The sequence below is a fragment of the Pezoporus occidentalis genome, unplaced genomic scaffold (genome assembly GCF_034315485.1).
Source record: "Pezoporus occidentalis ecotype Australia unplaced genomic scaffold, CSIRO_AGI_Poc_V1 ctg25, whole genome shotgun sequence".
Taxonomy (NCBI): domain Eukaryota; kingdom Metazoa; phylum Chordata; class Aves; order Psittaciformes; family Psittacidae; genus Pezoporus; species Pezoporus occidentalis.
This window is the reverse complement of record NW_026914394.1, coordinates 5,492,133-5,516,324: the sequence shown is the minus strand read 5'-3', so window position 1 is coordinate 5,516,324 and position 24,192 is coordinate 5,492,133. Positions and strand designations below refer to the sequence as shown.

The window sequence follows — 24,192 nt, the reverse complement described above, 5'->3', positions numbered from 1 at the left end:
GCTCCTTCTGCTTATAAACCCAGTGGGGAATTTGGGTGGCAAAGCGCCTTTCTAGGGACTGGGTGTTGCAGAGAGAGAGAAAACACCCTGGGGTGCCTGGAAAAGACCTTGTGCTCATTTCTGGTACCCCATGGCCTCATCTTACCCCAAGCATGGCATCACCATCACTTGCTCATGGTTAAGCTCTGCAAAAAAACCTTGCTGTGGGTCAGCGCACAGGGCTCTGCTAGCAAAGATCACAGAATCCCAGAGTGGTTTGGGTTGGAAGGGACCTTAAAGCTCATCCAGTGCCAACCCCCTGCCATGGGCAGGGACACCTCCCACTAGAGCAGCTTGCTCCAAGCCCCTGTGTCCAACCTGCCCTTGAACACTGCCAGGGATGGGGCAGCCACAGCTTCCCTGGGCACCCTGTGCCAGCGCCTCAGCACCCTCACAGGGAAGAATTTGTGCCTTGTATCCAGCCTAAGCCTCCCCTGTTTAAGTTTTAACCCAGGTTTAAGTTTGGCCAAATGAGGACACAGGGTACAGCTGCTCCCTCGGGGCCACATTAAACCTGCTGTGCCCAACGCTCTGCATGCCCAAGGGCTTCCAGGGCTCGCTCCCTCCCAGTGGGGAGCCTTCAAGAGCCCTCAGTGCCACCAGAACCCCTCTGTCTGTGTGAACCAGGGAAGACCGGGGGGGGGCTCTCAGCAGTCTATAGCTGAGGGCAGACTTACCCCAGGCTGTGAGTGGTGAGCAGCACTCCCACCATCGCCCCTGCTGCACTGCAGTGGCTTTCCCAGAGCATCTCAAGGAGAAGCAGGCAGACAGCAAGATCCTTGCAATGGTCTTAACCCCATCCTCTACCACTGTGGACTTGTGTGCTGCCATCAAAGCACCTGGGGAAGAAACACCCCTGAAGGCACTCAGGTCATTGGTGCTTGAGGCAATTAGGGGTGGGTGTTGAAGCCTTAAAGGCTCTGGGTTTCAGCATCCACCTGCACTTACTCCCCATGTCCTCAGCAGCCTTGCTCAGCTCCAGGGAAACAAGGTTTGGTTTTTCTCTTCCTTTTGTCATTTCAGTGCCCCTGCGGCAGTTTGGGGTTTGCATCTCAAGGTGCTGGTGCAACCAGGGAATGGGGATGAGGAGCAGCCCGAAGGTCTTCACCAGCCCCTGCCATGGTTGCAATGCCTCTGGGCAGCCCCCAAAACCCATCTGCATGGAGCAGTGGGTGAATCCCCTGTTCCTGCTTCAAATGATGCCCCGAGTCCTGGGCAGCAGCTCTTGGGGCAGGCAACCCTGGGCAGCCCCATCCTCTTCCTCACCCAGGGAGATGCCACCTCCCTCGGGTATGCTGTGGGTGCAGGACCCCCATCCCATGTTCACAGTGAACCCCTGGAGCAGGCACTCACCCACAGCACATGCACTGATGCTTTTCCTTTCAACGCACTTCCATTGCCACTCCTTCCACAGCCGCTAGGGTAGGATTTCATCCCGGTGGGAGCAGCGGCTCCCAGTCCTGCCCGGGATGCGGAGCAGCACTGGGCACTGTGGGAGGAGTGGGATGCTCCTGCACCAGGGAGGGATATCACTGCTGCCTCTCCCTTTCCTACCTCAAAGGGAACCAGTTTCCTCCCATAAAGAATTAGTCAGAAAACCCCTGTTTTAGGAAGACGTTGGATCATGTAAAGATTCAAGTAGCGTTGAGTGAACTAGAAAACCAAGTCCTGTACATCAGCTTATAAAACATCTACGTACAAAAAAAAGAAGGAGAGAGAAAAGAGATGACAGGTCAGTGCAACGGACGAGGCGGCGCAGTGATGCTCCTCCACCCCGTAACCTGGGACCTCGCTTGGGGAGGCAGGGTCCAGGCACCACCATCCCACATCTCCATGCACCACGGGAGTGCCCCCTGGTCCATCCATCCATCCATCCATCCATCCATCCATCCATCCATCAGCGCCCTGGCTCTAGAGGCTCTGCAGCCGCACGATCAGGTCATCCTCCTTGTTCTTCAGCAGGAACTTCTCACAGGCTTCAAACGTGGCACAGAAGTCGGAGGAGAGCCCCGCCACGTTGGTGGTCACGTAGTTGAGGTACCCCGGTGTCGCTTGGTTGTAGTAAGCCACCTGTAAGGCACAGCAGAGAGTTACAGGGGTACCTGGAGGGCAGGGAGCATCCCCGACGGGGTGCAGGCAGCAGCATCGCACCTTGCTCATCTCCTCTGACTCCGGCCATATGCAGAACCCCGAGCAGATGGTCTCACCCCGCGTGAAGCCGGCAGTGGCAGGGTGGGTGGGCAGCGTCACCGACCGAAAGGCCACCACATAGGGGTCCCTGGGGAGGGAAGGGCCCGGTGAGCCGGTGCATCCCAGCCGGAGGGGGAGCGGGGATCAGGGTTGGGCGCAGTTACCCCTTGCCGCAGGGTTTCCGTCGGGATGCCAGGATGACAAAGTCCTGCAGCTTGTTCTCGGAGCTGAGTGTCTGGCTCACCACGTGGTAGATCACGTCGTCGTCGTCTACTTGCTGGACCAGCTCGGCGCTCCTGCGAGGCAAGAGGGACCAGTCAGGGAATGGAAAACCAGAGAAACCCCTGAGGTCTCACCAGCCATCAGCCAAGGTGGAGCTGGGATGGGGACACAGTGAAAGGACATCGTGGCTCCAGGGCAACACACATAGAATCATGGACTGGGTTGGGTTGGAAAGGACCTTAAGATCATCCAGTTCCAACCCCTGCCACGGGCAGGGACACCTCACACTAAACCATGTCACCCAAGGCTCTGTCCAACCTGGCCTTGAACACTGCCAGGGATGGAGCATTCACAACCTCCCTGGGCAACCCATTCCAGTGCCTCACCACCCTCACAGTAAAGAACTTCTTCCTTATATCCAATCTAAACTTCCCCTGTTTAAGTTTTAACCCACTACCCCTTGTCCTATCACTACAGTCCCTAATGAAGAGTCCCTCCCCAGCATCCCTATAGGCCCCCTTCAGATACTGGAAGGCTGCTATGAGGTCTCCACGCAGCCTTCTCTTCTCCAGGCTGAACAGCCCCAACTTTCTCAGCCTGTCTTTGTAGGGGAGGTGCTCCAGCACATGCTCCCAGGAAAGCCCAAAGGGTCATTCATCAACAAGCCTTAAATCCATGGATACAGCTGTTGGAAAGGGCATGGAAAACCTGGCAGCACTCACAGGTAGTGGCTGTCCCACTCGTGCCGGCGCCGCAGGTCGGAGAGCAGGGAGAAGGCTTGGGAAGCAGCGATGCGGACGGACATCTCGATGCGGAAGGAGAGGAACTTGTCCTCCTCCAGTGTGTACATCTGCACCTTGGGGAGCACACAGAGCACGGGCTGGGACACATCCATCACCACCAAGCCCCTGGGTTAACCGTGATTTGGGGGTGAGAAGCAGCTCGGGGGGAAGGGTTAGGGTTTGGTACCTTCTCCTTTTCTCTGGCCAGTGCCCAGTTCGCTTTGGCCACGAGCATCTTCAGTGCAGAGACGTTGTTGTAGCTCAGATAAACCTGGGCGAGGGGCAGCATGTCAGGGGCAGGAAAGGGGGAGCAGGGAAAGGGGGAGCAGGAGGAGGCAGTGACTCCGCAGGGCATCACTTACCTTGTTGCTTTGGTCCCAGGGCACAGATAGCGGCACTTCGGTCTGTTTGCAGGAGACCACATATTTTCTGCAGGAAAGGAAGAGTTTTCCTTACAATGGGACACAAACAACCCATAGACTATTCCTGAACCCCATTGGCGAGCCCATCCTCCTCCATCCTCGCATCCCATTTGCTTCTCCTGCTCACCGGTCCAGCCGAATCTTTTTCCTAGCACTGGCTTCTCTGTACCTCCTCTCTCCATCCTGATAAATAGGAAAAGACCCTTAGGTTAATAGGAAAAGGAGGGAAAAACCCTGAAACACGTCTTTTGGGGAGTGGGCAAAACATTCCGCAGGGAAGGGTTGGAAAGTGCTCACTGGGTTACACTGGCAGTGATGGTTAGTGATGAACCATGAGCTATTTCAGCATTGCTACTGGGCTGTGATTAAGCAATAGGCACTGGCATTAGGAAAAACCCCTTGCTGTGGCTGCAGAGCTGCAAACAGCCACTGAAACCCCAATCACATCCCCTGGCACATACAAATGTCCCCTCCTGGGGAAATAAAACCACCCTAAAAGCAGCTTATTCCAAAGAAAGCACTGGGGCAGTGTTCTAAAGCAAGTGGGCTCTGCTGGCTGCGAGATGCTCTCCTGCAGGGTGGGAGAAGAGCCTGAGTTTTAAGGCATCAAAGCCACCAGGTGGGTGGGCACGGAGCAGCCAAAGGGAAGGCAACGGCATCGCTCGCTCATGCTGTGATGCACCCTGAGACATGCAGGCGTTCGCTTCACTCCTGTGCTCGTGTGACAGGTTTTCTTCACCACTGATCCATATGGCAGTTATTGATCAGGATGCTTTGGGAGGTAAAAGCAACCTGAGAGGTTCGCATTCTTTCCCCTGAATGATAGAAAAGAGCTGGGACTTGCAGGCAGCATTCTGCTCAGCCCTGCATGGCAAATACATCTCCATCTCTGCACGGGCAAGTGGTTCATTTTACTATTAGTTACACTGAGCAACCTATTAATCCACTTGCTCCAGAGCAGCTTCCTTCCCATCACCATAAAACTGTGCTCGTTTCGCTGTGAATCTCAGGGCTAAGTGGGGGTCCCCTGCCCCTGTGGTGGGGAGAAGCCAGCCCTGCTCATCCTTACCCCCTGCTCGGGTGCCAGCATGGGCAGGGTGCGGGGCCGCCCCTCCTGGTCCAGCACCACGAAGGTCATGAAGGCGCTGTTGATGTGCCTGCGGCTGATGGACATCTCCTGGCCGTACGCCTCGGCGCAGACCCCCACCTCCATGCTAGGGGGGACAGAGAGAAGGGGTGAGGGTGTGGAAGGCACCAGGAGGGAGGGATGGGAGCCCTCCATCACCAGCACCGACCTGTTTTTGAAGGCATTGTTGACGATGGCTTTGAGCACCAGGCGGTCCCCGACTTGCGATGGCCCCCGAAAGTGGAACATCTCGATGGCCCGCAGCGTGGGGTGGGCATGGCACAGACGGCTGTGGGGGGACAAGTGTTACCCACCAGGCATGGATCCATGCTCCAGCAGCCCTGTGCAGCTCCCCCGACCCAGACAGAGACAAGGAGACCCCAAAAATGTCACCCTTCGGTTTCAACCACCAAAACCAGCCATGAGAAGGGGCAATAAGGAGGCTCCGGTGAGTGCGAATCCTTCCCTGGGCTCCTCCAGCATCATTAACCCATGGAATTCCCTGTACAGCATCCCCCAAGGGTGATGTGCTGGCAGCATCCCTTTGGAGTGTCCGTACAACCCCTCCAGGCACACCACCCCTCCATCCCAAATCCCTGCTGGATCACCTGGCTGCGATGGTGGCCACGTTCTCCATCCAGGCCATGATCTGCCCTCCAAAGGTGTTGCCCTGATGGTTGGCGTGTGGAGGCAGCACCAGCTCCACGCTCTCCACCCGTGTCTTCTCTGCCGGCACAGCCACGCTGCCATCCCGTGTCTCCAGCTCTGCCACGGGGGGAGAATGGGGCTCAGCCTGACAGCCAGGCAGTGGGACCCTTCCCTCCTCTCCCCACTGCATCAACATCCCACACCTCCTGCTTGGGGGTTCGGGATGATGGGATGATCCCTACCCCTCCATAGCCAGGGCATTCCCAAACCTCTCACCATCCTTCCCAGCAGCATCCTGCTGAGGAAGCAGCAGCACTGGGGCTATTTTGGGGCTGGAAGCCTGGGCTGCAGGACACGGTACCAGTTTCACGTGGGCTGCGGGTGAGGAGGTCCTTGAGGGTGTCCTTGTGGACCAGGCGCATGCGGCGGCGCTCGGCAGCGATGCTGTGCTCTATCTTCTCCTCCTCTGTCTGCGGGATCAGCGGCTTCAGCGTCACCTGCAGAGGGGACACGGGCAGGATGGAGTCCCACTGTGGGAGAAGGCAGGGCTCCTTTGCATGCTATACATCCCACTGTGTGTGTGTGTGTGTCAGAGCTGCGCTCCTCCTGGGTTACATTACAGCTGCTTATGGAAGGGGAAAGGGCTCCTATAGACACACAGGGATCTCCAGGGAGGTGCCTGCAAGCATGGGATACGAGATAGCCATGAATCAACCATGCCATGATGGGAAGCTGAACCCAGCCCAGCTCTTCCCAGAGGGACCATTTCCTCCATGCAGGGACCATTCGAGCCCCCCCAGCCACCATCTGCCCCTCACCTTGTTGCCAGAGGAGCTGTGTGCCACGAAGGTGGCGTACGCCTTGCAGATGCTGTAGTGCTTCCCGCTGCACAGGTCCTCGTAGCTCACCTGGATGCCCACCTGGGAGAGGGGCACAGCATCCCTGAGAGCTGGCTCTGCTCCCCTGGGACCCACATCCAACAAGATCCCACACCAGATCCAGGGGTTCAGAGCTGGGAACAGGCGCACAGCGAGGGGGATAGGGGCAGGGATGGAGGGGAAGGCAGGGGCTGCACACCAACCTCCATGCTGGAGTTAAAGGCTCGGTTCACTTTGGCTTTGATGTTGACAACCTGCCCAACGCTGGAAAACAGAAAGAGGAGAGAGAACATGGGGGTTATTGTGGGATGAAACCCATGATCCTCCAGCACACAAGCCAGCGCCGAGCAGCTCCTCACCAAGGTGCCACTGCGTTAACAGTGCTGTGGTACAGGCTGCTTGGATGGTGGGGACATGCCAGGATGGCCAGCAGGACACGGGGACAGCCACCTCCAAGGTGTGGGAGCCCATATGGGTCCAGAGCAGCAGTGAGATGTCACCCCACATACAAATGGGTCCCAGGTCTGGGGTGCTGCTGGGACACCGGAGGGGTGCAGAGGTGCCCAAGGTTTGCTTGGTGCCCCCACCATGTGCTCCTGCCAGGGCAAACGGCTCCTCCAGCTTCACATGTGCTGTTCTGCTCCACAGGGGCACCTATAGGGTCTCCCCATGGGCCCTCAGGTGGTGGCAGCAGCAGCAGCCCCAAAACTTGACTGCTCCCATCCCTTCTCCTCTCCAGGGTCTCTCAGCAGCACCTTGGGATACTGGGAGCTGGCAGGAGGCAGGATCCAGCCAGGGTCATTTTGCACCATCTCTTACATGAAACATCTGCTGGCAGCAAACTGCTGCTCACAGGGTCCAGGAGCTCTGCTCTGTGCCTTCAGTAGGCTTCAGAGTAAACACACAGACTGCTTCAGCTCTGCAGCCTGACCCGCTCCGCACTGGTACCAACCAAATGCAGCTCAATGGCGACACTGACAGCGAGCAGACTTTATCAAATCAGGAATATTCTTTATATCCCAAGAGAAACCAATGCTGGAAAACTCAGCGGAAAAATAAACCCTGTAACTGCTACTGCGAGTTTGAAGCGTAGAGGACTCAAAACCAGAGGTGAGGAAGAGCCAGCGTGTGCCTCAGCACCGTAACTTCCCCCTTGTCCCCATGCATGATGCCTGGCTTGAGACAACCATCACCATCTCAGCTGCTCGACACTGCCTCTGGCTGGAGCAGGGGCGGCACAAGGCGGGGATGATGCCTTTAACCAGCCCCTGGCACGGACCCCGTGCCCATCCGCGGCGCTGTGGCACACCAAGACGTTAGTGAGGTTACACGAGCAGCCTCCGTCCACCTCCCGGGCCCTGCGTGTCAGTGGGGTTACTGCTCCCTCCCGACTCACGCAGCGCCGCGTTAGGCTCTAGGGCTGCCCAGGTCCGTACCCGACACCGCTCCTCCCGTCCCGCCGCCCGGGAGCGTTTAGATACGGCTGGCTGGTGCGAAAAGAGAGAGCAAGAGGAGGGGAGAGGGTTAGAGGCGATGGAAGCGGTCGCAGGGATGCTGCTGCAGGGGTTTGCAGCAATGGGCATGCAGGGCAGCCCCAGTTTTACACAGCGCAGCCCCCCAAATGCTTCATCTTCTCTCTCCTTCTCAAGCCAGTGCCGTAACAGCCAGGCAAACCTCAGCTCAGGGGTATGTGAAATCCTCCTGGGAGGCTGCACTTCCATGCACAGGGGAGGAAGGATGAGGAGCATCAGGGAGTTTTCGTGTCAGTGATGTGCTGGGGTGCCCAGTGAGCCCGCAGGCACCGACAGCTCCTCCCTGCCTGTCCCTCGCAGTGGGAGGGTGGCAGAAAGCACAAACAGCAGAGAAAGGGGAGAGCTGACAGCAAACGCTGCCCAAAGCTGCTCTGCCTTCAAAGAGCTCTGTGAGACATCCCTGCAGGCCCCTTGGTGCATTGAGAGGGACACCAGGGAGTGGGATCTGAGCCAGGAGCAAGACAGATTCCTGACCCCTTGGAGCAGTGCCTGACTCACCCCCGAGGAGGGACAAATGCCTTCCAGGGGTTGATTTAATGCCCTGAAGCAGGGATTGGGTCTGTTCTCCCAATCCCAAAACCTATGGGGAAAAGCTTCCCAAGCAAAGCTGCCCCAGGCGCTGGGGCACTCACTGAGCCTCCTCGGAGCAGCACGTTGACCCCAGTGGTGCCACCTCCATCAGTGTCACAGGAGGTGCACAATGTCCCCATGCCGTGGCTCTGGTATGCAGCAGGGCCACAGGGTGATGGGCAGCTCCCCCAGCACCACGATGTGAGATGGTGAAAGTGGGAGTTTAGTGTTTCCTGGGGATGGGAGTGAAACCCAAGAGCTGGAATTCCTGGCACCAAACAAACCAGCTGACAGCCTGGGACCCCAGTACCAGCCCTGCATGCCCCCACTGGCCTCTGACCCAGTGGGCAGATGTGCACAGTGGGGAGCTACAGGGCAGCATGGACCCTATAGAAACATGGAATCATGGTTTGGGTTGGAAAGGACATTAAAGCTCATCCAGTTCCAACCCCCTGCCATGGGCAGGGACACCTTCCACTAGAGCAGCTTGCTCTAAGCCCCATCCAACCTGGCCTTGAACACTGCCAGGGATGGGGCAGCCACAGCTCCCCTGTGCCAGCTCCTCAGCACCCTCACAGGGAAGAACTTCTTCCTTATATCCAACCTGAATCTCCCCTTTTTAAGTTTTAGCCCATTAAGCCCTACACTGCATGGCTTGCTCATGGCCAGCAGATCCCCAGGGGGATGCCATCAGCGCACTAAAACCCTGCACAGGACACCCAGAGAGCCCCCTGAGATGGTACCCAGGCGGTGAGCAGACAGGCATCCCCCTGCACAGGGGGAAACAGGGGCTCTGAGAGATGTGTAAAGGTGGGTGGCAGCACCTGGGAGGAGTAAACCTTGGGTATGTAAGATCTAGGCCTGATGGGAATGGTCTCAGTGCTGGGACCCTGCAGTGGATGAGGGCAGATCCGTGGCAGGGTTCACGTCTCCTCTGTACTTCAACACCCTCATGGCAGGAGAAACGTCCCCTGCAACACAGCAGCATGCACTGGGGTGGGCACCTCCGCAGGGGCAGCACCCAGGGGCTGCCAGGACAAGCTTGGGAGGGGATTGTGGCCAGGCAAAGCTCATCTCACCAAACAACATGCAGGGAGGTCCCATTCCCCAGCACGCAGCCACCCACACGGCTGCTGCAGCGGCACGACGTGCCAGAGTCAAGTTTTCCAGAGCTGTGTGTTGAACAAAGCCAGGGAGGAGCTGGGATGGGGGGGGGAATACCGGGAAGCCAACCCAGTAGGAGCTCCCCAGGCGACCAGAGAGCAGATAAATCAGAGCAGACAGTCAGTCCACAGCCCTGCGGCGGAGCCGGAGCCTCAATCCCTGCCTGCCCTCCGAGCATCTCCTCCCCTCCCAAGCACGCTGCTCCCTGCCCCTCTCTGTTTCACATTGCACCCAGCAGATGGGGTGAAAACCTCCACTTTCCCCGCACATGCATTAGTATTTACCTAATGGTATGCTCAAAATAGATGTCATCCATGGAAGCTGTGACGCACGGGCAGCCAGCGTGTCTCTCAGCTGGAAAGGAAAAGCAAACGGCATCAGACACGTGTAGCAACACGCAGAGAGGGTCCTCTGCCCCTCACCGCTGCCTCAGGGCTGGTGACATCAATGAAACCCTGCCTGATGTCCCTTTCCCTGCTCCTGCTGCGTTTGCAGGGGGCAAGAGGAGGGTTTGGGGCTTCTACAGTGTGTGCTTGCAGATGATTTTAGGGTTTGGAGGGTGTGTTGTAACTAGGAGGCACCTTGCCTTGCTGTTTGCCTTCCCTCCATGCCTTCAGCCGCTGTGGGGATCCACAGGCAGCCGATAACATCACCCCATACACAGCAAATACATACACAGCCCTACTGGTCCGGCTTTCTCTTGGGCTCCGGAACCTCAAGCTGCCAAAATGCCCTGGGAACCTCACCCCTTTTGCTGCCATAACCTCCCTGTGCTTGGTGTCCTGCGATGTGCTTGGTAGGGCAGTTGATCTGGTGAGCTCCATCACTTCCATCACCGAGCAGAGGAGCTCAGCCCTGTCCATCAGAGCCCTCCATCCGCCGCTGGGATGCCAGGGATGTCACCACCCTGGTCCTTGCCATGCCCTGCACACCAGGCAAGGCAAAGGGCAGTGTTTGGGAAGGAGCAGGCGTCGGTGCTGATGTGTCCCCAAGCAAGTGTGCGTGCTGCACAGCACGTCTCCTCCCCCTCTCCTCCTGCTGCTCCCGTTTGCTCTCTAATTACTCAGCAAAATGGCATGACGTGGATGTCCAGCTCCCAGGGACGGCGCTGGACCACTGGGCACGATGCGGATGAGCACCGGGTCCCTTCCATCCCATCCCGGTAGGACGACGGCTCCGGTGGGAGCAGAGGATGCCTTACCGGAGAGGCAGGCGGCCGTGTCGATCCACTTGAGCAGCTGGCCGATGCTGAGCTCGCCGCGGTGGTTGGTGTGGCACGGCAGCACCAGCTGGCTCATCTGCACCTCGGTGGGGTTGCGGGGATGAGAAGGGCTCGCCATGGCCCCCCCTGCCTCCTCCCGCTCCCCTGGGTCCTGGGAACACGGTGGAGAGGTGGAGCCCTGCGGGGAATGAGAGCTCTGGTTTGCCCAAACCGGAGGGAAATCGTTGGGAAAACAGTGACCCACGCAGCCCATTGGAATCCCAGCAATGCACAGCCCCAGGCACCACCAAAACCCATCCAGCCCTCACCAAAGACATGATGCCCAAAGCCAGAAGGAACAAAAATCCCTACAAAAAGAGCCCCAGGAGGCATTCCTGCACCTTAGCAGCCCATTTCCCTGCTATTTCCCCCTGAAAACTCTTCCCAAAGTCCACCAACTCTCTGGGAAGGCATTTTGCTCCCCCAACAGCTTCGTCTTCAGGCTGTTGCAGCAAAGGGTGGTTTTGCACCCCAGGGCAGGCATGCAGCGATGCTCCACACCTTCCACCATCACCCCCCCCCCTTTGCCAAAGGAAACACCAAAAGCAGGTTTCCCTGTCTGGTACAAGCAGGGTCGGGGGGAGCAGCCCCGGTTTGGGGTTGTTTGCTGTGCTCCCGTGTTGGCTTTGCAGCTGGCTGGGCACAGAGCTGCTGCCGCCCAAGAAGCACGTTGGGAGGGAGAGGCTGGTATTGCGGCTGTGCGGGCAAGGAAAAGAGCTGATTTGATGTCAAACGAGGCGTGTTACACAAGGGGTGAACTCAGTTACCCCCGTGAGTAATGGAGGAGACACGAGGAGCTGCCTGGCCCTCGTTACAGCCCTTCCTTCCTCTTTCAGCTCCCACCGCGGCTCCCCTTTAGAGCACTTGTTGCGAGAGCCCCTCTGCAGCCGCTCCTTTGCCTTTTGCTTTGCCCGGCACCTTTTAAAGATGGGTTTATGCTGCAAATGAAGCTTTCCCGAGTACACTGAGCTCGCCGTCTCTCAGAATAGCATTTTTCTCTAGCGGGTCTAACCTCTGTTTCCATAGCTACTGGTACACGACATCCCAGGAACGGCACAGACCTTGGCTTGGCAGCGATGCTGGTAAACGCTGCAAGCCAAGCCTGCGTCAAAGAGCCCCCCATCCCGCAGTGGGATGGACGCTTGACTTCAGTGGGTCCTGAACCCCTTTATGAACCTCCCGGGCTGCTTCCCGTCGTGCTGAGGTGCCTCCATGAGTACCACGGAGCTATTTTGGGAAGCAGGCAGGCTCTGGGGGACGAGCCAGCAATGCAAAGCACTCCAAAGCTGTCTGCTGTGAAGCGAGCAGCCGCCTGGCCGGAGATCCCACCGGTGCTTTTCCCAGCACTTGCCATTTCTAAATGGTAGGGAAAAAGCCAGCATCCCGTGGGAAGAGCCCTGATCATGCAGTAGCCAGCAAGAGGCTGGGGATGCTGATGTGGAATGTGTGGGGAGCGGATGCAGGCAGAGCCAGCGCGAGCAGCTGGCGGCACGGCCTTGGTTAGTAGCCACTGGCACAACAGGGAGCCCCAGGGTTAGTTGCATGGCACAGGGGGTACCTGGAAGCCATTGCAACAGAAGCTCAAGATCTCTTCAGGGATTACAATATTCTCCTTGACCATTTTTAAGAGACACCTGGAAAGGAGAAGAATGGCTCTAGATACAGAAGGACCAGCCGAGGTGGAGGATGCTGGTGGTGGTCCCCTGGTGGGGACGATGTAGTGTGTGGGGTGGGCTGTCACTCCTCATCATAGAATCGCAGAATGGGCTGGGTTGCAAGGGATCTTAAAGCTCATCCAGTTCCAACCCCTTGCTGTGGGCAGGCCAGTGTCCCCCTGACCCACACTGATGTCCCTCCCCGTGTCACCAGTTCCTCAGCAGCACCATCAAGGGTGCTGCTAGATCCGAAATGGAGAAGAGCAGCCCCAGGGCTGGTGCCTGCCATTCCTCGGGGGTCAGGTCCAGCACTCACCAGCTGCAATGGAAAGAGTCCCAGCTATTCTGGGGTCCTGGACCAGACCCAGTACACGGTGCTGTGTGCGATCCCTCCATCGCTGGTGCTGTGTCGATACTTTCCATGTTGCTTCAAGTGACAGAGGGCTGTGTCCTGAAGCTGCCCTGGCCAGTGTGGTGACAACACCGTGGTCACAAGACATCCAGGAGCACATTTTTGGCAGGGGCAGGCCTCACACTGCGTGCAGGTGATACCAGGGACAGCAAATGGGAAGGACCCATCACTGGCAGCACTCCCTGCACCCACCCCTCTGCCTATGGAGCTCTGGAATAGCCAAGGGCATCATGTGCCCTTGGGTGCCCATGGGCTCCCTGGCCACATGCACTGAGAATGGGTGCTGGCTGGACACGCTGCAAGGAAGGCAGAAAAGGGTTTATGTTTAGAGTTTGATTTCAGACACAACACTGATTGACCCTCAGTGTGTCGCAGCAGAAGTCCCTCTATCGTGTGTGTATATTGTATCTATATTGTGTGTATATTCCACAAGCAGCAGCTCCTTCCCCAGTGTGTGGGACTGACTGATTTTGGTCAAAAAAGTGGAAGCTGCAGATTTGCCTCCTGCACAGTCAGCCCTCCACGGAGCTGGTGCCAGGCATCACATGTGTTGTGGCTGGTGTGAAATGAGGGTGCTCAGAGCACCGATGGATGCAAGCAGCACCAGGCTTTACTTTCCCCAGCCCCATGACTCCTCCACTCTTGCTGTTGAGGCTTGGAGCTTGCTCACAGCTCATCCATCCTTGCAAGAGCCTGGTGCAAGAGTCACCCTCCTGTTTAGCAAGACGGGTTCAATCCTTGGGTTTGCTTTATTGCAGGTGCAAGGTCACAGTGGTGCGTTGGCCCCATCACACCCCACAGCAACCAACACCAGAGAGCACGTGGAAACCCAAACCTGCTCCTGGCTCTGTGATTGTGTCACCTTGTCCCATGTGTTGGCTTAGGGGGAGGGAGAAAAAGGGCTGTCTGCTTCGGATCCATCCCTGCTGCTATTTCTGAGGCAGCCCCAGCCCATGCTTCCCACCCTGGGAGCCCAGGGAAGGGGAGCGCCCCAGCCACGCGTTGCCAACACGCTCCAGAGACCTGGAAGCATTGAGCTGGTGGGTATTTATAGAGTATTCTGTTATCAAAACTAAGCGAGCAAGTGTCTGTCCTCATTAAAATCCTCAGCCTCACTCAACTGTCACATTTTTAAAGCTGTTGACTGATGCAGCCTGCAGGTCACCATGGCAACAGGATGCGGTACCCAAGCGATGATGCTCTTACTCTGTCACCCCTCGAGTGACCCACTTCTACCCAAAAAAAGTTTGCATTAGAGAAAATAAAACAACCTTCCAGCAGAATATTTCCCTTCCCTCCTGCCACGATTGCTTCCAGGGTTGCTAAAGGCATAAGGAGCCCACAGAACAAATGGGGGGTTATAAGGGAGAGACACCCCAAATGGCTCCACAAATACCAGGGGAGAGAGACCCTGCAGCACCCCACTGCTCTCCTATACCCTGCAGCACCAAAGCATCCACAAGCTCTGGGGATGGTCTCTGCTGCCAAATTGGGTGCTGGCTTCTTGGGAAATCACCAGGGGACCACAAGTTTGGAGGAACCTCCACTGCAAAACTCCCTTGGGTCCTGCAGCCCTGAGATGATGCTGGGGCTGGGATGCAGAGAGGGGTTGCTCCATCAAATCCCTGATCCTGCTGGAAGGGGGGTGTTTGCTTTAATCACCCCGAAGCAGTGAATGGGAGGGAGGGGTGAGGACGAAGGTTGGATGGGGATCCTGAGTGCTGGGCTATGGGGAGCTATGGGAAGAGCTGGGCAGCCTGACACCTCGAGCAGCCCCTGCCTGCCCTCCAGAGCTCTCCTACTGCTGCATCCCAAATCCCCAACCCCCATTTTCCCTCTCCTGGCTCTGGTTTCCTACCCCAACCCCAGCCCCTCAGTGCATCCTTACCCCTCTCTGGGAATATTTAAAGTATGAATAGGGGAGGAAAGCACCACCAATGAATTTCTCCTGGGGGATTATTGGTGTATAATTGAGCAATATCCATGGTAACAAGCAAATCTGCACGCCTTAACAAATTAACCTGACCTACTTTGGGTAATTCTGCCATCTCAATGGGGCAGTGGGGGCTCTCCTTCCCCAGAGACATGGCCCACCAGTCCCACTGCCTGCAGCAGCAAAGCCCCAGTGCTCCCAGGGATAGGATGGGCAAGGGGAGATGTCCCCTCCAGCAACGGAGATGGGCAGCACAGCTCAGCTCCATCACCCCATGCCTGCCAGGATGGAGCTAGATCCTCAGGACAAGACCCACAGCACTTGCTTGGCTTGGGGTACAGGGTGCCAGCTCCACTGTGGTGCCATTGGGATGGTGGCCCTGCTGGGATGAGAAGGACCAAATCACAGGATCAGGGCATGGTGAGGAAGCACAGCAGCTCCCTGCGGTGGGTCTCAGCAGTACCCCAGCAGGGTAGCCAGCCCGGAAGAGAGGCCAGGGCACCCTGTGAGGGGTATTTTTGGACCACACGTCATTCTTTCCAAAGGGTTTTATGGAGTGAAGCCAGGCATGGGGCCAGGAGAGTGCAAACAAAGGGCCAAAGGCACCAGGGGGGATGCAAAAACTCCCCTTATGGTGGTTTTACATCCACCACCCATAGGAAACCTTCATCAGGGTGAGCACAGAGGAGACCCCTCCAGCCTCCTCTCGTGCCGCTCCACTGCTCAGCTTGGTGCTGGGTTATGCATCCACAGCCCCATCCATGCCCTACCCAGCCCCTATTGCGGCTCCTGGGAGGCTCCTTGAAGGGCTGGCTCTAATTTACTAGCCTGAGGGCAAAGTCCCCCCCAGGGAACAAAGGTCCCTGGCACTGCTGCCTCCAGGGAAGCCGCGTGTCACCCCTTTACACTGCAAACACCCCCAGGGCCAAACCCACAGCACACATTCACACCCAGCCCCGGCACCTCTGCCCTGCTGACCGCAGCTTTCCGGGCAGGAGATGGCCATAGCACTGGGATCACCGCCAAGCTGGAGACCTCCATCGTGGAGATCACTGCGGTCAAGGCCACCATGGTGGAGACCACCACAGTGAAGAGAGATCATGATGGGGCATTGGTACCCACCCCTGTGGTCTTGACTGTGCTTGTCTCAGCCATGGTGACCATGGTGATGGTGCAGTGGTCCCCACCATGGTGACCACCACAGCATCATGCTACATACCCCATCCAGCCACCCATGCTGCCCCAGCCGGCCCCAGCACATCGCGCTGCCCTCCCCAGCATGCCACCCTTCCCAGCAGCCTTGTACCCACACTTCTGAGTAACTGCCCCCAGTTTTAAGTGCAAACAGGCTGCCCAAGCCAACCCCCCCAGCACACCCAGGCAGACCTGGAGGGGTAGGAAAGGATGGCACCAGCTCCCTCCTGCATACAGAGGGTGCCACGTCCCCCTCATTGAGCCCCCAGCAATGACCACAACGGAGCACACCATCGAGAGGGCATCATCACCCGGGTGAGCGCAAGGAGCTTCCACCCCACATCCTCCTCCCCAGCACAGACACAAGCCGGGACAAGCCACGGCCGGGCGTGGAAGCCTGTGCAGCAGCAGCAGCAGCAGCAGACACCGGCTCCTCCTCGCCCAGCTCCGGGGGTGTCCCCGCGCTGTCCCCATTGTCCCCAATGCCCTCGGCCCTCACCTCAGCCAGAAGAAGCTGAGCATTTGCAGGCGGCAGCGAGGCGATGGCTGGCGCGGAGGAGAAGCTCGCAGACACCTGCGTGCGCGGCCGGCACCGCCGTCGAGGCCAAGGGCTGGCGCGGAGCCCCGGGCCGGAGGCCAGCGCACACCCCTCCGCTTCCTTAAATACAGACACGCAGGGACTGCTCTTAAGGTAGCGCCCGGCAGATCCGCTCCCGCCTGGAAAATGGCCGGCGCTGCGGGAAGTTGGCTCCGGACGCTCCGGCTGCAGGAGGGATGCGCCCCGGGAGGCACCGGCGTGGTACCCACTGCTCCGCGCTGACAGCGGGCAGAGCCAGAGATGGGGTCTTGCTTTCCCTCTCCATCCCCACGCATCACCACTTCTTCTGCCCCCATCACTGCAGTGACTGTGCCCGGCTGCTCCCCACAACCAATGGCACTACATCAGCACCAGGCTCTTTCTTCCCCCCCGGTTAAACATGCCTGAAAACACTGGTTTTATTCCCCACAGTCACCAACGCAGGGCTCGCTGGCCAGGAAATCCTCCACAAACTTCTCCAGAGCCGCTCCAATCTGCACCACTCCAATCCGTGCGGCCGCTCCCTGGCCCTGCTGCCTTTGAAGTACCTTTATCAGGGCTTACAATAAACCCCTTCTCCTTTTTTTATGACAAGGGAATAGAATGCAAATTGCTGTGTCATTAACGGTGCAGCCTATTGGATTTGGGGGAGATGTTGTTCTGTTTGTGTTTGATTTGCGTGCTTTTCCTAAGTGAAGCTGGGTAATCGACGTACAGGAGCTCAATCAAAGCTGCCTCAAAGCTGCACAAAGCGTTGCCAGTGGAAAGCCAGCAGTGAAATAATTAAACTCAACAGGAAATAAGCCCTCACTTCTTTGGGTTAATAGGAATAACAAAGCTCTGGAACAGAGCAAACACTCATGAGGGCACCAAGCATCAGTATCTGGGGTCCCAGAGAGCCACATTTTAGGCTGGATGTGGGAAATGCTCCTCAAAAGCCCAGACCTAGGTGCAGGTGAGGTGAGACCCTCAGTCCCTCCCTGAAGGCTGGGCCGGGCAGGGATGGAGCTGGTGGCCCAACCTGGGGTGATGCTTGCCCATCGAGGGTTGGGGAGCCTTTGGGTGATGGAGAAGGCAGCTCCACGCTGGGTGATAGATCCCAGCATGGTGATGGAGGTTCCCTTTGGAATAGGACTGCTGCCCTGCTCTCATCGAGGACTCTAATCCCACTGAGCACTCACTGCTCAGCTGCTGGTATAAAACCTCCAAATCTTCACTGGCTTCTGAGAGCAAGGGAGGGTCCTCCGCTCTGCACCCACATCCTCTTCCATGTCTTACAGGTAACTTTGCACACCGATATGCCATTAACTCCAGTCATTCCACAACAGAACATCCCCTTTAAACCATTTTTCCTTCCTTGGGATAATAAAGAAGGTCATTTTTCACCAGGATGGTTCCTTGCAGCAGCCCAGGTGCCCTGCGAGCCAGATTACAGCAAGTATACCAGTGGATCTCCCCACCTTTAGCACAGAGGCCCCATGCTGGGAAGCTCCTCAGGCATCCCTCCCTCCTTAGGACTGTTTGTTTCTGCAGCCAGCCATTGGGATCAAGGCAGGAAAAGCGGCTCTTCCCCCTCCTCCGAGCCAGAGGGAACAGCACGATCAGAAACACTTTAGATGCCTGACCCGAGCTCAAGCCTCCAAACAGAAGTCACAAGGAGAGGGTTGATGTTTTCCAGGCCCAATTAGCACAATGCTGTCATTATGGGCTTGCAGTGGGTGTATTCCCCCAGCTCCCTGCCTGCATCCCTTCACCGTGACACCCAGCGAGCCCGGCCCCGGCCGCCCATTGAGCTCACGCAGGCTCCAGCTTCTTCCTTCTGATCCACCACCATATGCCCGTCTTTTACAGTTCTTTGGTGCATGATGCTCAGCGAGTGGATAATTAGCTAAATGAATTAATTGACATTCATACTTGTAATTAGCAAACGGTTACAAGCAGCTATTCTCCTTGGGACAACCAGGATTTCTCAGGGACCGGTGGTAAGATACTGGAAAATCATTTGGAGTAACTAACAAGGGTGCCTGCATCCTGCCATAAACAAGCCCGTGCAAAAGCAAAGCAGGCTGTGGAACGTGTTGGGAACGCTGCTCGGGAAGAGGAGGAGGAGGAGGAGGAGGTGGAGGAGGAGGAGGAGGAGAAGTTTCCAGCTTGGGAAGCACTGGTGTCCAGATGGGCGGCCTCCAGCCAGCAGCTCCCACCGGCTAACCCTTTCCACCCCCAGTTATAGCAGAGAGTGAGGCCCCAGCAGCGGAGCCTGCTCATGCAAAGCAATGGGAATTGGATGTCAAGAGTGTTAATTAAACCATTAATTACTGCTGAGAGAGAGAGAGAGGGGGGAAAGAAGTGGCCTATTGGTTTCACTGCTTCTTGGAGTAGTTGGAAGGATAAATTGTGCAGGGGCTGTGGAGGATGTGGGTTTTCTCAGCTGTTAAGGGGATGTTGGTTCCCCTGCAGCCCCACAGAGCCTGAAGTGAGACCCACACCAGCAATGGGGCTGGCGGAGACCAAGCCAAGCCGCTGAGGGCAGCATCACCAGCCCTAAACTGGTTGCTGTGGGGGGATCCACAATGCCAGGGGCTGGGAGATGCTTCCAGGGTGCCCCATGCTGCTCTGTGTGTTCCTAGCAGGGATCCCGCTCCCTGCCATGGGATGTACCCATCACCCATGAGCCCTCAGCCACCCAAACTCAGCACCCAGGATGGTCTGTGCAGGGGATCCCACCCTGAACAAGTAGCAGGGCTGGGAGGATGGTGCTTGTGGCATCCCTGGCTCTAGGGGGACAAAGCACATCTCCCCCTATGCAGGATGATGGTGCAGTACCCAAAGTTGGGCTACAGGTCTCTTCTCCCTGACAAATACCTCCCAAATCCTGGTGCTAATGGGAAGAAGGAGGGCAGCACAGCAGGCAACACTATGCAAATGGCTCCTTATGGAAAAGGATGGGGGGAATGATACTAATGCACCAGCTTCCTAAATCAACCGCTCGTGTTGTCCTGCTGCATCAGGAGCTGCTGTGATGCTGGGGAGAGCCACACTGTGGCTGCACTGCCTGCACGGGCTGGAGGTCCTGTGTCCCCCAAGCACTTGGGATGCTCTGCCCTGGACCACCCTCCTGCCTTGATGCCTTTTGCTACCCCACTGCAGGGTGACGGGACAGGGTGATGGAGTGAGAGCAACCGGGGCCACCCTCAGAGAGGGGCTCACGCCCTGCTCCCGGCATGGGGCTAGGACCACATCACCGTGCCAGGAGTCCTGCTCTTGGCTCCTCCGAGCTGTCAAATCTCCCCATTTCCCCGGCAACACTCGGAGTTTAGAGGCAGGGGAAGGTGGTGGGGGGAAAGCAAGCAGTGCTCAGAAGGGAGGCAGTTGAAAAGGCTGGGTCGAGGAGCTGTCACGCCACCCTTTTGGCTCTTACACACCCCGGTAAGCTGCACGAGGTAGCAGGGAGGCCGATTCTTTTCTTTAGCTGCAGGCAAAAGAATTCAATTACAAGGTAACCTATTTTTCAACTCCTCCATTGGTATTTACTTAATTTCCTAAGGCCAGCTCGCCCGCCCCGCAACAGGGGGAAGGAGGAACCAGGAGCTGTTAGGCTAAGCCAGGCTCTGCTGTGGGGTTTGGATTGGGTTTAAGTCAAATGGTAAAGCCCACAGCAACAGTGTTTGGTTGAACACTGGTTGGTGATGTGGGGCATCAGTGCAGCGTCCGGCCGGGATGGGGAGCATCAGGAGGAAGCTGATGGAGCTCAAGTGTGATGGGGAATGTCTGAGGGACCTGGGGGGGGGGGGGGGTGGGTGTTAGTCTGGGGAAGAGAAGGCTCAGGGGGGACCTTATTGCTCCCTACAACTGCCTGACAGGAGGATGGAGCCAGGAGGGGGCTGGGTTCTGCTCCCACGGAAAAACAGATGGGACAAGAGGAAACAGCCTCAAGCTGCACCAGGGCAGGTTTAGATGGAGCTGAGGAACAATTCCTTCCCCAGAGGGTGCTCAGGCATTGGAACAGGCTGCCCAGGGCAGGGCTGCAGTCACCGTCCCTGCAAGCGTTCACACACCGTGTAGATAAGTCCCTCGGTGCCATTATCTAACGGTAACCAGCATTACCTTGGCAGTGCTGGGTAATGGCTGGACTTGATGATCCTAACGGTCTTTTCCAGCCCGGCTGATTCTGATGCTATGAGGAAAGGCCGGCGAGAACCAAGGACCTCTGCGGAAGGCTTGCGAAGTGCCAAGAACAGGCCTGCGGCTGGTGGACACTGCAGGCGGGGACTGCAGGAGAGGGGGAGCATGGACAGCCCCGAGGGGGGGGCGTGAGGACAGGACAGGCCTGGAGAGCCACGAGAACAGGGCCAGCCCTAGGGTCCAGGAGCAGCGGGACACCCTGCGGGGCACACGGGCACGGGGCACCTGGGGTGCACGGCGACAGCGACACCCCGGGGGCCTCATATGGGGACAGGGCACGGGGAGCACAAGGACACCGGGGACGGGGGGGGGGCCGCACGCCGTTGCTCCGAGCGGGCACAACCTAACGCTCCCCACGGGACGGCCGCGCGGTACCAGCCCCGCCGTGCGCCGCCCCACCGGGGGCGCCCTTCCGTTGCGGCCCATCCCGAGCCAAGGCCGCTCTGCTTCCTCCCCCCACCCCCTCCTCACCTAAGAGGGGAGAGGGGGGCCCCGCTCCGGCGAGGCGGCCGCGGGGTCCCTGTGCCCGCCCGCCCCGGTGCCTGCCCGCACCAGCGGCCCCCGGGGCAGAGGAGGACCGGGGGGGTGTGTGTGTGTGTGTGTTGGATATGCAGCCTATGGACCGGGAATACAGGACTCCGCTCCCGGCCTCATGGGGACATCCCCGAGCCCTGTATAAATAACGCGGTGTTATTAATTAAGCAGTTTAATTAATTATGCGCATAGAGCAGCTACCAGCGGATTGCTGCTGCTCCGTTCCTACGCAAACCGCGTTTTTCCTAGCTGGGTTTTTAGCCAGGTTCACGAAGGCATCGAACCCCACGCGTGTCGGCAGCGGTGATGTTCCAGCATCAACCGCCGGCACATCTGCGCCGGTAAACAGGAAACCCCAACCCCGCAGCGCGCAAAGGAGCCCTTCCCAAAGCTATCCATGGGGATGGGGTGGGAGATGGGTGGCAGCACCCACCGGCGCTGCCTGCTCCTGCGCCAAGTTCATTGGAATGCGAGCCATGCAGAGCGCTCGCCACCGCCGCTGAGGTGTGGGAATCGCGCCCAGCAGAGGAGGGGGCTCTTCCTGCCAGCCGGTTTGGGGAAGGGAAGAAGGCGCTTTAGGAGATAGGGAGCTTTTCGACACCGAATCCAGCCCCTCTCGCCGCTGCTTTGTGCTCTGGGAAGGCTGTGGAATGGAGGAGTTATTTAGGGGGTGTGAGGTGCCCCAGTCTGATGGGAGCCACTCTCCCCATCAGCATCTCCAGCATCACTGGCAGTCATCACGCCCCGGGGTCTGGTTTTCCCATGGGAAAAGGGAGTATCGGGCTGGCAGCAAGCTGGAAATAAGAAAATCTATAGTTCGGTTAAAATTAGAATTCAAAATCCAAATTGCCAGCAGTGAGTAAGGGCCACATCGCTTCAGCAGCTTGCAGGGCTGATAGAGCTTAACATTGACTATTGAATAGACCCCTGCACCTTTGTAAGTGCAGGGCAAAAAGAAGGCTGGTTTTTCTTCTTACAGGTGGTGTTCCAGCAGAATAGTCCCTGTGCATGGTTAAGCACAGGGATCCTCCCCAGTGATGGGCACCTTAAACAGCCCAAGATTGGGAGTGCTGGAGCGACAGTTTGGGGAAGGGGCTGGGAGAAGGGAAGCTGCTCTAGGAGGTCGGGAAAGGCCAACTCCCTAACCTTGGGATCATTGCGGTATCCCCATAAGCCCCAGTGTCAGGCTGAGGGCTCCTCTGCTCCCAGGCAGATGGAGCTGGGACCAGGGATGCCACCAGCCCAGGCCGGAGGCAATAAAGTGCCTGGAGTGATGCAGCAAAACAGGCTGGAGTCGCGTGTCGAAATAAATCATCCATGGAGGCAAGGCAGAGAGGAGGAGGAGGAGGAGGTTTCCTGCTCCCGCACCTCCCTGCATCTAACAAAGCCTCACAAACCCCAGGCAGGCAGCAGGAGCCGGGCAGGATACGGCCATCCCATGACCCAGCGCTCCAATGCTCCGGCTCTCCCGGGAGCTGGTTCTCCATCCCCTGCCAGCCCCCTTGGCTTCACCTTGTGGCAGGCAAAGCATGGAGCTGCCAGGAGTGATAAAATGGCTGTCCCCCAAATTTATGGAGTTTATCTGTGAGTAACCCTGGGAGGTGAAGCTGCTGTTGAGCCAGGGAGGAGGAATGCTTTATTCCAGGATAAACACCCCCAGGAGCAATGGAGAGCAGGCAGGAGCCCAGCCCCAACCCCAGGGACCCACAGGGATGTGCCCTGTGCCCCCCGGGTCCCCTCAGCTCATAGGGCTGGAGCACGGCCGGGGTGAGCTCCCTGCTCACTTACACTTGGAAAAGCCAAGGGCTCGCTTCCCATCCGCAGCGTGTTTATTAGGAGCTAAGCCATGAAGAGGCTTTGGCACATCCCCGTCACTCCCGTGGAGCATGTTTAGCACAGAGAGACCACTGCTTTTCCCAGCCACATGTGCGTGCCCAGGACTTCCACACCAGCCAGGCGCTGATTCCCATTCCCACAGCGATCCCATCTTCCCCCCCCCCCCCCAAACCAAGGGGGTCTCGATGGGCTATGGAGCAGCACCCTGATTTCAGGGGAAGCACAGCGGGTTGGAGCCTCCCCTTCTCTCCCCCTCCCCACCGTGCTGCAGTAACATCCATCCTAAGTTTCGGAGCCTCTTCTAATTTTGGAGGCCGTTCGCAAGGCAGGCGCTGCTGCAAGCCAAACCAGGCTGCCAATGTTTCCTTTAAAAGCTGCTTTCGCTCCGAAGGACTCTTCTAGATGGTTTGCTTTTAATAGCAGGCTGCAGGGTGCAACGCCCAGCGCGCGGCCGGGGCTGTCCCTGGGCCTGGGTGGCACTGGGTGCAGGATTGGAGCCGTGCACACATCCATCGTGTTTAATCACAGCTGTGCGCTATGTGCTCCCCATACCCAGTATGGACCAGCAAAGCTCCCCACAGCCTTGCAGAGCTGACCCCCACGTAGCACATCCCTCCCTTCCCTTGCTTGCTCCCAGGGATATCTTTAAGGCAAAGGGGGATGGATTGAGCCCCCAATTGTGCTCATAGCCAGCGAGGTCAGGGCGCTGGTAGGTGTGAGAGCTTTGAAAACACCCGATTGCTGCTTCAGTGCAACCAGATTCGGGAAAATGAAGCTGAAGTGTGAAAAATGGAAGTGAAAAGATAGGAACCAACCCACGGCTATTTAGTCTAAAAATACTGACCTAAATACTTAAGCGCACACATAAAAGTAGTTGTCTTTGCTGATTTCCTTTATGAGAGCCTCCTGGTTTGGTGGTTGCTGCGCTCAGAAACCAGGAGACGAGGCTTTTTGGAGACACCAAGGCCATGTCCTAACCTGTCACTCCCAAAGAGTTTGCTGTATGCCCAAACCTCATCCAAAGCCCAGCTTTGA

General features: G+C 57.6%; 2 protein-coding genes across 2 annotated transcripts in view; one reads left to right on the top strand and one right to left on the bottom strand.

Moving 5' to 3' along the window:
- Nucleotides 1-24,192, top strand: part of LOC134165912 (NADH-cytochrome b5 reductase-like) — a 131,737-nt gene that overhangs the window by 25,532 nt on the left and 82,013 nt on the right. The gene's annotated exons all lie outside the window — the stretch shown is intronic.
- Nucleotides 1,644-16,681, bottom strand: ACOT11 (acyl-CoA thioesterase 11). Its single transcript, XM_062623093.1, has 17 exons — nt 16,528-16,681; nt 12,393-12,468; nt 10,775-10,973; nt 9,858-9,927; nt 6,511-6,571; nt 6,248-6,349; nt 5,791-5,926; nt 5,390-5,546; nt 4,951-5,070; nt 4,725-4,869; nt 3,783-3,838; nt 3,596-3,662; nt 3,421-3,504; nt 3,174-3,307; nt 2,394-2,525; nt 2,191-2,317; nt 1,644-2,109 (listed from the first exon to the last, which is right to left on the bottom strand). The coding sequence occupies exons 1-17, from the start codon at nt 16,548-16,550 to the stop codon at nt 1,951-1,953; spliced, it is 1,848 nt and encodes a 615-aa protein (XP_062479077.1). The 5' UTR covers nt 16,551-16,681; the 3' UTR covers nt 1,644-1,950.

Coding starts and splice junctions, on each gene's coding strand:
- ACOT11 (XM_062623093.1), bottom strand. CDS start 16,550: ATGCTCAGCTTCTTCTGGCTGAG. Junction 3,839..4,724: donor TGCTGGCACCCGAGCAGGGG/GTAAGGATGAGC, acceptor CCTATTTATCAG/GATGGAGAGAGGAGGTACAG. Junction 3,308..3,420: donor TGGCCAGAGAAAAGGAGAAG/GTACCAAACCCT, acceptor GTGCTCCCCAAG/GTGCAGATGTACACACTGGA.